This window comes from Kryptolebias marmoratus, linkage group LG22 (genome assembly GCF_001649575.2).
Source record: "Kryptolebias marmoratus isolate JLee-2015 linkage group LG22, ASM164957v2, whole genome shotgun sequence".
NCBI lineage: Eukaryota > Metazoa > Chordata > Actinopteri > Cyprinodontiformes > Rivulidae > Kryptolebias > Kryptolebias marmoratus.
Window position 1 is genome coordinate 26,143,173 of NC_051451.1, and position 10,423 is coordinate 26,153,595.

Sequence of the window (10,423 nt, forward strand, 5' to 3'; positions counted from 1 at the left end):
ATCGATGGATGGATAAATGGATGGATAAATGGATGGATGGATGGATGGATAAATGAATGGATGGATGAATAAATGGATGGATGGATGAATAAATGGATGGATGGATGGATGGATAAATGAATGGATGGATGAATAAATGGATGGATGGATAAATAAATGGACAGATGGATTTTTTCCTCCAGAAGAAAACAGGAATAACGAGGAAAGGTTTTATTAGCATCAATCAAAACTCCGAGTATTCCCTCGGCTGGCTGACTCCGTCATGGAAGAAACATTCTGGGATGGCGGCTCCGCGTTGACCGAAGGTCACGGCAGATAATTGGGGGCTTGGATACCAACTGTCAGAGCTGGATGGATGACTGATCATCGGTCAGTGGGGCAGAACCCCTCATTATCCCAGCTGGAGCCGGGTTTGATGACTCCGTCCGGTAATAACTGGTGTCCTCATGATGTTTGGGTCCATGCTCCGATGGTTCGTTGGCCTGTAGCCAAAGCTGCTGTCAGCGCTCCAGCGTTTGTCTTTCCTGCACAGTGGCCCCTGAACCTTTCGCCTTGTCCTCCAAACACAGACGAGGGCTTGTTTGTTTGTTTTTTCTAGCGTATTGGGAACAGAACATCGGATCGATTAGTTTTGTGCTGCGTTCAATCCTTGGGAAATAGTTTAGAGTTCCTGGTGCAAAATCCCAGTAAATCCGTAATAACACAGATTATCACCTAATGCTGTCAGCTTGTGTTCTTACAGTTTTTATGGTCTGTAGGCCTCACTAACTGACAACCTAAGGCTCCTCTACAGGAAGATGAATCCCATTCCTCGTCTCTTGGTCTGATTCGTCCACCATGTTGTCTTCAACCTCCGACTCTTCTCTCCTCGTCACCGTCATCATCTATGATCCAGGTAACCCAACGTAAACATGGCTTTACCTCAGTCAGGCGTGCAGATATCGAGCTAAAGTTTGACGTGACATCACAGCCTATTCTCCGTCTGTCAGTATTTCACTGAAGTTTGGACCTGCTGGCTCAGTCAGAGCTTCTGCTTTTTCTGCATTTAGTCTCAAAACTGAGTCAAGAAAACCGTCAAATGTTACAGAAACCAAGACGAATCATTCTTCCATGTGGTCAACATCTGCAGTGGTTACAGGCTCCTGGTTTTTGTGCAGATGCCGCCACCTTCTGGACATTTGGCAAAGCTGTTATTACAGGCTGATTAACAGAATTTTATCATTTCTTTTAAAGACATAGTCAGAGGTAGAACAGATTCGGAAGGATTTTAGAACAACGCCATAGGGGCTTGCAATTCCTGGAGGGGGAAATCAACCTTTCAGGGCGTTGATGTCAGCGAGCTGTGATTTGTCACGATGTTGCCTGGGAACCAGCGTCCTGCTGTCCAACGTGTCCTTTTATGGACGCAGCAGAGAACCCGGTAATCAGACTGAAGAGCCGATTCGTCACCTCCACCTCCCCGCTCCTGTTATTTTCGATTCACAGGTAAAAACCAACAACGTGGGCGATTTAAAGGGCTACAGCCTGGCTGGGCAAAAACAGAAACGAGTCTTCTTCTTCTTATTATTATTATTTAGCGATTAACAGGTAAAACACTAAACTTAAAACCCAGCCAAGAGGAAGGCGCCGCAGCTGGTGGAATCCTGCTTGGTGAGGCCTGTGAGAAAAGATTAATGCACCGAAAGGTCAAAGGTGAGCTGGACCGACCCTCATCTTTGGACTTCCTCGTGTTCACATGCCCGCCCCGCCGCCCCCGGGACCGGGCCGATATCAGACAGTGTTCCTGGTTTAAATGGACGACTTGTGGACGTGTTTCTGGAGAACTCGACGACTCGGTGATTAAACGGTTTGAAGCAGGTGTGTTGGAGCCTCGAGGCCCTGAAAATAAAGGAAACCTCATAAATATCAGACGTTTTACAGTCAGAACAGATGTTACACATTTAGCAAGTCTAAAATTAAACATACTTCATCAAATCACAATGAAATACACAGTAATACACTTGTTTGCGTCTATAAATCCCTATATTATAAAATAAGCTGCAAACTAAATGTTAGTGGTGGTTTTTTGGCTTTTAAGAGCTGAATTAAACACAAATTTAATGAAATTGAGAACTTGTAGACTGGGCAGAATGGGGTGAAGAGAAGCGGCATGAAGTCTGACGTGTTTCTGGTTTCTGACTCAGAGCAGGAACTAAAACCAATGACGGGTCGACTCGTGCTGAATCACCTGAACGCCTTTTCTTCTTCATTTCGTTTTGCGTTTTTGTGTTCGGCCGAAGAGCGCAGAGCTCGGCGGGCGTTAAAAGCCTTGAAGGGTAATTTTTCTGCCTTCTCTCCAAAGATTCAAAAAAACTCAAATTTAGCTGAAATCTTTAAATCAAGATTTAGAGATAAATGTACGTAGAAGTCACCTCTTTTACTTTGCTTCCAATCTTTAAACTGGTCTTTTCAGGGGTTCTTTTCCTGCACCATCTACATAAGAAGAGTTTGGATTCTGATTAATTCAGGCATAAAAAGGCTCCTAACTCAAGGGATGAGCCGGTGTGTTGACGCAGCAAAGAACAAATGGTAAATAAATAAATAGTCACACAGAAAACCATTTATTACAATCCTAAAATATCAAACAATATTTGTGAAAATATACTGGTAGGATCAGTGTTTAAATTTCGCATCATCTCATCAGTGAATCCGGTGCCCTGAATGCCTCATCTCATCAGTGAGTCCGGTTCCCTGAACGCATCATCTCATTGTGAAGCCAGTGCCCTGAACGCCTCATCTCATCAGTGAATCCAGTGACCTGAATGCATCATCTCATTGTAATTCCGGTGCCCTAAACGCATCACGTCGTTTGTGAATCCTGTGTCCTGAACGCCTCATCTCATCAGTGAATCCTGTGCCCTGAACGCCTCATCTCATCAGTGAATCCTGTGCCCTGAACGCCTCATCTCATCAGTGAGTTATGTTTTTTAGGCTCATTTATCTCCGTTCCCTCCTGGGACCCAGGCTGCGGTGAGAAGCGCCATCACAGGGTTAAAGGTACAGCCGCGTGCGTCAGCCGGGACGTAGCGTGACGCAATGAGCGCGAGGTGAGGAGGAGGAAGAGGAGGCTGGTCCTCGAGCCGCCGCAGCTCCGTCCTCATCCCCGATCATGCGCCTCGGGCCGTCCCCGGCTCCTCGGCCGCGCTGACAGCTCGTCGCCTTCCGCCCCCCGTCCCGCCGCTCCGAGCCCGCCCCGGGGTGAAGCCGGGCACCGGGGGCCGCACCAGCCCGTCATGGAGGCCCCGGCTCCGATGGAGCGGTTCGCGCTCCTGCCCACCCTGAGCCCGGCCGTGCCACACTACGTCACCCTGAGCCTGACGGTGGTCTACACCGCCTTCTACTCGCTGCTCTTCATCTTCATCTACGTGCAGCTGTGGCTGGTGCTGCGGTACCGCCACAAGCGGCTGAGCTACCAGACGGTGTTCCTGTTCCTGTGCCTGCTGTGGTCGGCGCTGCGCACCGTGCTCTTCTCCTTCTACTTCAGGAGCTTCGTGACGGCCAACAGTCTGGGAGCCTTCCCCTTCTGGCTGCTCTACTGCTTCCCCGTCTGCCTGCAGTTCTTCACGCTCTGCCTCATGAACCTCTACTTCGCCCAGGTGAGTCCGCGGCAGGTGAAGGTGAGGGAGCGCTGCGGTGGCTGCGCCCCCCCCCCCCCCGCGGTCAGAGGGGCGGGCCAGCTGTGGGAACATGTGGGAACGTGTCAGAGCTGATCTTCAGCTCTACCTGCGGGTTCAGAACTGAACAATGTATCGAAAATCGACTGAAATCTCGATTATCAGCCAAAGAATTCCAATAAATTGCTGCCTGGGGTCAAACAGACACATCGGTTCATCGAGATATTCAGCTAAAAGTAGCCCAACCATAGCTGAAAGCTAAAGCCAACGCAATAGTAGCTAAAATATAAAACTTGTAAAACCATAGCTGAGAGCTAAAATGTAGCTAAAAGCTAAAACCAGCAAAATGGTAGCTAAAACCTTAAACTATCACAACAACAGCTAAAAGTTAAGATGAGCAAAACTGTAGGTAAATCCTAAAAACGTGTGAAACCATAGCTAAGAGCTAAAGCTAACTGAAAAGTAGCAAAAGCCAAAAACTTGTGAAGCAGTAGTTAAAACATAAAAATGGCAAAACCATAGCTGAAAGCTAAAGCCAGCAAATCAGTAACTTAAAGCTACAACGAGTGAAATTGTAGCTAAAACTACTTCAACTGTAGATAAAAGCTAAAGCTGTCACAACAGTAGCTAAAAGTTAAGATTAGCAAAACAGTAGCTAAATCCTAAAAACTTGTAAAACCATAGCTGAGAGCTAAAACCAGAAAAACAGTAGCTAAAAGCTAAAACTAGTGAAATTGTAGTTAAAACCTATAGCCAACAAAACAGTCGTAGAAAACCTAAAATCAGCAAAACAGTTGCTAAAACCTGAAATTAGCAAAACATCAGCTAAAAGCTAAGATGAGCAAAACAAGTTAAAAGCTACAATTATCTCAAATAAAACAAATCTTCCAATATTATTATCCAGTTCAAGATGGCCGCCACAGCTAATGGCTATAATTTGGCCAATTTTAGAGATCTGGAGCTAAAACTTTCCCCGTAGCTAATCTCCAACAAACACTTTGGCTGCTAACAAAGCTAACTCTCGGAGATAGCGCCTGTTAGCGAAATATCTGACGACCTTCCGGGCAGAATTTACTGAAACGTTCAGGAAGTAATCTTTAGATTTACAAACAAATAATCCTGATTTAAGATGGCCGCCGCAGCCTCCTTATCAGACACATGAGAGGCTGAACTCTGGGTGGTAGTAGACGGGTGATACCTGACGCACGCTCCGAGGGTCAGCAGCAGACATCGTCACAGTCGGCCTTAAATGGATGCAGAAGTTTGGAAAAGCTGATAATTCTGATCAGAACGACAAATATTAATAACTCAGCTTTTCTCACTGGTTTCTATCAGCTAAAAGACTCATTCATATCAGCTAAAATGGGATGTTGTGAATCATTCCTTTTGCTGCTTACACGTCCCACGTATCAGCCGATGCCTTCTTAGCCCACCGCAGCAGGTTTATTTTTAGCCTCATCCTCTTGTGACGGTGTGAATCAGGGCCGTCTTCTTCAGCTGCTGCGTGTCGGTTCCTGTTTTACTTCAGCTGCTCATCGCCGGGGCGAGAACAGAGAAGTGAAAACGGCGTGACGCGTTCGCCTGATGAGCCGCCTTCCTTTCTCTCCTCAGGTCGTGTTCAAGGCGAAGTCGAAGTACGCGCCGGAGCTGCTGAGGTTCAGGTGAGAGCGCCGAAGGACTTCACTCCGTTTCTGCAGCAGCTGCTGGGGTTCGAGGACCCGAGAAGTTCCACCTTCTGTAAAAAACAGCCAAACAGGAGCTAAAACCAATAAAACAGGAGCTAAAACCAGCCAAACAGGAGCTAAAACCAGCCAAATAGAAGCTAAAACTAGTGAAACAGAAGCTAAAACCAGCCAAATAGAAGCTAAAACTAGTAAAACAGAAGCTAAAACCAGTAAAACAGAAGCTAAAACCAGCCAAATAGAAGCTAAAACTAGTGAAACAGAAGCTAAAACCAGCCAAACAGGAGCTAAAACCAGTAAAACAGAAGCTAAAATGATCATAACATCAACTAAAAGCAGTGGAACAGTGGCCTAAAGCTAAACGAAGCAGATCGTTAGCCGAAATGAGCAAAACAGATGCTAAAACGAGCTAAAATGATTAGCAAACAAACTCTAAAACTGAGGTCTGAATTAGCAACACAGTCGCTGAAATGAGCAAAATGGATGCTAATATTAGCAGAACTGTAGCCAAAGGCTTAAAGTAGCAAAACACTAGCTAAAAGCAGTGAAACTGTTACTAAAAGTAGCAGAACAGCAGCTAAAATAACCAAAAGAGAAGCTACATTTATCAAACAAGTAAATAAAATTAGCAAAACAGATGCTAATATGAGCAAAGCTGCAGATAAAAGCTGAGAGTAGCTAAATAGTAACAAAGCTGAAGAGCAGAAGCTAAAGGCTAAAAAGAGCAGAACAGTTGCTAAAATGATGCAAAACAGATGCTAATATTAGCAAAACTGTAGCTAAAGAAGCAGAGTGGTAGCTAAAAGCAGTCGAACAGAAGCTAAGGAACAGAACAGTTTCTAATATGAGCAAAAAAGATGCTAATATTAGCAAAATTAGCTAAACTGAAGCTAAAAGAAGCACAGATTGTTAGGTAAACGAAGAAGAATTGTAGCTAAAAGTAGCAAAACTGTGGATAAAATTAGGAGAACAGCAGCTAAAATGACCAAAAGAGAAGCTACATTTATCAAACAAGTAAATAAAATGAGCAACACAGTTGCTAAAATTAGCAAAACTAGCTGAACTGAAGCTGGAAAGAGCAGAATGTTAGATCAAAGAAGGAGACTTGTAGCTAAAAGTAGCTCAATGAGCCGAACGTTTGGATCTTCGGCCGTCAGTCACCGTTTCTTCCCTCTGCCAGGCTGCCGCTCTACCTCCTCTTCTTCTTCATAAGCCTGGTGTTTCTGGTCGTGAACTTGGCGTGCGCCCTGCTGGTGAGGATGTCCTCCACGGAGAAGCACACCATCGTGCTCGTGAGGGTCGCCATCAACGACACGCTGTTCGTCCTCTGCGCCGTCTCGCTGTCTGCGTGTCTCTACAAGATCGCCAAGATGTCGCTGGCGAACATTTACCTGGAGTCCAAGGTGAGAGCAGCTGGACGCGGCCTTAAAAACGGCGTGCACACCAAAATGTGCTCCTCGATCAACAACAGCTTGCTTTGATTCCTTTGTAGCGGCACAAAGAAAACGATGGGCATCAATGGGATTTTGGTTCAACTCATGAGAAAAGCCAGCCCTCTTTGGTCAGATGTTAAAATGGAAGCATCATTTAGGGATTAAACGGGTCACAGGAAGTTGGACTTTACATGCCAGAACTGGCGCTTTAACGTCTTTTACACAGTTGCGTTTTTTACAGATTTCTCCACAGATCTGACAGTTGATGTCACTCTCTAAAATTGGCGAATATACAAATTAGACACCAAACTGTAGGGATTTTAGTCAACTTTCCCCAAGTGTGTCTGTCTCTGCAGAGAGTTCACCCCAAACTTCCTCAGACTTCAGAGCTGGAAGGGAGGGGTCTTTTTAACTAAATAAACTGTGACCGTCAGAGTCTTCGGCAGCTCACGGTTCAAGGATTTTAAATTTCTGAGTTTTCCTTTTTGTTTGAGGCCATCCTCTCCTTGGCAGCAGCTGCGTTGGCGCCCTGTCTAGTTTGAGTATTTCTTAGCATTCCTTTTTCCTACGCTGACCGACGGGCGGCGTGCGAGCGCGTGGCTGATGTTTGCCATCTCGCGCAGGGAACCTCGGTGTGCCAGGTGGTCGTTATCGGCGCCACCGTCATCCTCCTGTACGCCTCCAGGGCCTGCTACAACCTGGTCGTCCTGGGACTCTCAAACAAGAGGATCAACTCCTTCGACTACGACTGGTACAACGTGTCGGACCAGGTGAGTCAACGGGATGTCGCAACGCTTTTGGCAGAAACACCTTGTAGACCTGCCTCTAACTGGGCGCTTGGCTCACGTTTGGCGCACAGATGAGACAGGAAGTAGATTCCTAAAGACTTCAGGAATTCTTTCATGTAGCTATTTTAAAATGACAATCGCTTCCACTTTTATGTTTGTTGACTCGGCCGCACCTTGAGCTTTTTATAGTCGTCGAATTCCAGGTTCAACGACGACAGGAAGTGAGGTTTTATAAAGAAGACGGGCAAGAACAGGAATGTCCTTCAGGGTTTGGAGGAAACTCCAGAATCTGCAGAGAAATTCATGAGAGATTGCATTAATCGCTCATTTTTTAGTCCTATGTCCTCTATCCTAACTGACGGTTTTATCATCGTTTGAACCTTGTCGTTTTTTCAGGCGGATCTCCAGTCGACTCTGGGCGACGCCGGTTACATCGTCTTCGGCGTGGTCCTGTTCGTGTGGGAGCTGCTGCCGACGTCTCTGGTGGTTTTCTTCTTCAGGGTCCGGAAGCCGAACATCGACCGGGTGAGCCTCAGGAGAACCTCGAGCTCCGTCAGCCGCGCAAACGTCTTTTATTAACAGCAGGTTTTTTTTTTGTCCTCTTGCAGAGCGGCTCGGGGCTTCCCGGTCACGTCTTCTCCTCTAGAGCGTACTTCTTTGACAACCCGCGGCGTTACGACAGCGACGATGATTTAGCGTGGAGCGTCATGCCTCAGAACATCCAAGCCAGGTAAAAAAAACGGCTCAGACCTTTTCCGTGAAAATGTGGAGCGAACGCTGAAAAAACTCAGAGATGTTAAAGTTAGAAGAAGCTAACATGAGAAGATGCTAGCTGAAATTAGCAAAAGACTAGCTAAATGCTAAAACCTATAAGTAGCAAAATTTTAGCAAAAAGCTAAACTGACAAAAAGAATAGTTAAAAATTAGGAACTACAATAAAGAAAATGCTAGATAAAGGCTAAAAGTAGAGAACAGGCTAACTACAAATATTGAAGGGTTAGCTTAAAGCTAAAAGTACCAAAACACCAGCTAAAAGCTAAAAAGACTAAAACACTAGCTTAAAGCTAAAAGTTGAGAAAAGGCTAGTTAAACATTTCAAAAGGTTAGCTTTAAGCTAAAAGTAGCAAAACACCAGCTAAATGCTAAAATTAGCAAAACACTAGCAAAAAGCTAAATGGACTAAAACAATAGGTAACAAATATAATGAGCAAAACAATAGCTAAATGTAGACAAAAGGCTAGCTAAAAGAACTAAAACAAGTTGAGAAAAGGCTAGCTAAACATTTCAAAGGGTTAGCTTGAAGCTAAAAGTAGCCAAACACCAGCTAACAGGAGCAAAGCACCAGCTAAAAGCTAAAGGTAGACAAAAGGCTAGCTAAATGTTTCAAAGGGTTCACTTGAAGCTAAAAGTAGCAAAACACCAGCTAAAAGTAAACAGAAGGCTAGCTAAAAGGACTAAAACAAGTTGAGAAAAGGCAAGCTAAACATTTCAATTGGTTAGCTTGAAGCCAAAAGTAGCAAAGTGCTAGCTAAAAGGACTAACACTAGCTTAAAGCAGCAGAGGGTTAGTTAAAAGCTAAAAATAGCAGAAGGCTAGCTAAAAGGACTAAAACAAGTTGAGAAAAGGCTAGCTAAGCATTTCAATTGGTTAGCTAGAAGCTAAAAGTAGCAAAAAGGACTAACACTAGCTAAAAGTAGAAGGCTAGCTAAAATGACGACAGAAACAGAACCTGTTTGTTGAAGCAGGTTTGAAGGAACTGAAAATAATATTTGTAAATAAAGTTAAATATTTTTAAAAATATCAGTTATTAAAAATAAAAACAAAACCCTAAAAGTCGTAGCAGGCATCTCCTGAAGGAGCCGAAAGTTTTGATAAATTAAAAGCTAAAACAGCACAAAGTCTGCAGAAGTAGTTAGACTGGAAAAAACCACAAATAAACATGAAAACGCTGACTCAGCGTTCAGCCTGTAAGATGACGATGACGGTTTGTCTCTCCAGTCTGGCGGCTGACAGCTACGAGTGGGGGAGCCAGAGCAGCGGCATCGGCGCCTACATCGGCGACGGTTCCTACGGGCCGCCGCTCTCAGAGGAGCTCGGCCATTACTGAGCCGAGGATCCACTTCCGTCTGTAGAGTTTTGCACAGTTCATCACTGACCCGAACCGGAGGCACAAGTTAGAAAACTCAACGTGTTTTTTTTGTTTCCTGTTACATTCAAAGAAAAAACTAACAGACTTTAGTCTTTGCTCAGTGGCGGGACGTTACTTTTGCACTTCCTGTTTCCCCTAAAAATACCGACCCGCTCCTAAACTCCTTCGGTTTTAAAGTTTCTGTTGAATACATTGTAATATATTGTACTGTATTACTATTTTAAGTACTGTCTATGAACATGTTCAGTTTCATACATGTGTGTTTATAAAGAAGATAGGTTTAATTCATATTAAAATTTTAAAAGCTATTAAAAAAAATCATTTTTAATATCACAAACTTGTGTAGTTTCTGACGTCCTTCTTGTGCCGCAGCGCCCCCTCCTGTTGGTTCTGTGGAACAATCCTGATGCCAACATCTGGCAGTCGGTTTCGGGTTTGGTACCGGATAAAAACGTTTAATAAGTTCTCGGTACCGTCTAATTTCACATCTCGGACCTGCTGTTTGAGTTCGTAATGGATTGTGTCAATAACGAGTAAAAAACAAAGAAAAATCCAACATTTCAGGACAGAATCTGCAGATAATTTTATAACCGCTGGCGTCGAATCATTGTTTAGATGAGTGGTTACCAAAGCTGAGGTTAGGGGCCCGTTCTGGGGTCAGATTAAATGTAAGAAAATGATACAGATTGAATATTTGACACAATATGGAGTCAACAAA

The 10,423-nt window shown here is 44.5% G+C and overlaps 1 protein-coding gene across 3 annotated transcripts; it reads left to right on the forward strand.

Moving 5' to 3' along the window:
* The first annotated feature begins 114 nt into the window (after nt 1-114).
* Nucleotides 115-10,033, forward strand: gpr137ba (G protein-coupled receptor 137Ba). 3 transcript variants are annotated; one of them, XM_037973569.1, is made up of 9 exons: nt 115-2,315; nt 2,453-2,568; nt 2,684-3,635; nt 5,265-5,314; nt 6,516-6,738; nt 7,392-7,538; nt 7,953-8,081; nt 8,165-8,286; nt 9,555-10,033. In XM_037973569.1, the coding sequence occupies exons 3-9, from the start codon at nt 3,273-3,275 to the stop codon at nt 9,661-9,663; spliced, it is 1,143 nt and encodes a 380-aa protein (XP_037829497.1). In that variant the 5' UTR covers nt 115-2,315; nt 2,453-2,568; nt 2,684-3,272; the 3' UTR covers nt 9,664-10,033. The 3 variants fall into 3 exon arrangements, with proteins under 3 accessions (XP_037829497.1, XP_037829498.1, XP_017279709.2); XM_037973570.1 differs by having other exon boundaries at nt 115-895; XM_017424220.3 differs by having other exon boundaries at nt 115-2,568.
* Nucleotides 10,034-10,423: the final 390 nt, after the last annotated feature.

Bases quoted from the DNA above. Each gene is read 5' to 3' on its own strand.
- gpr137ba (XM_017424220.3), top strand. From the start codon at position 3,273: ATGGAGGCCCCGGCTCCGATGGAGCGGTTCGCGCTCCTGCCCACCCTG. The intron at 7,539-7,952 runs GTGAGTCAACGG...TCGTTTTTTCAG, and splicing joins GGTACAACGTGTCGGACCAG to GCGGATCTCCAGTCGACTCT. The intron at 8,287-9,554 runs GTAAAAAAAACG...TTGTCTCTCCAG, and splicing joins CCTCAGAACATCCAAGCCAG to TCTGGCGGCTGACAGCTACG.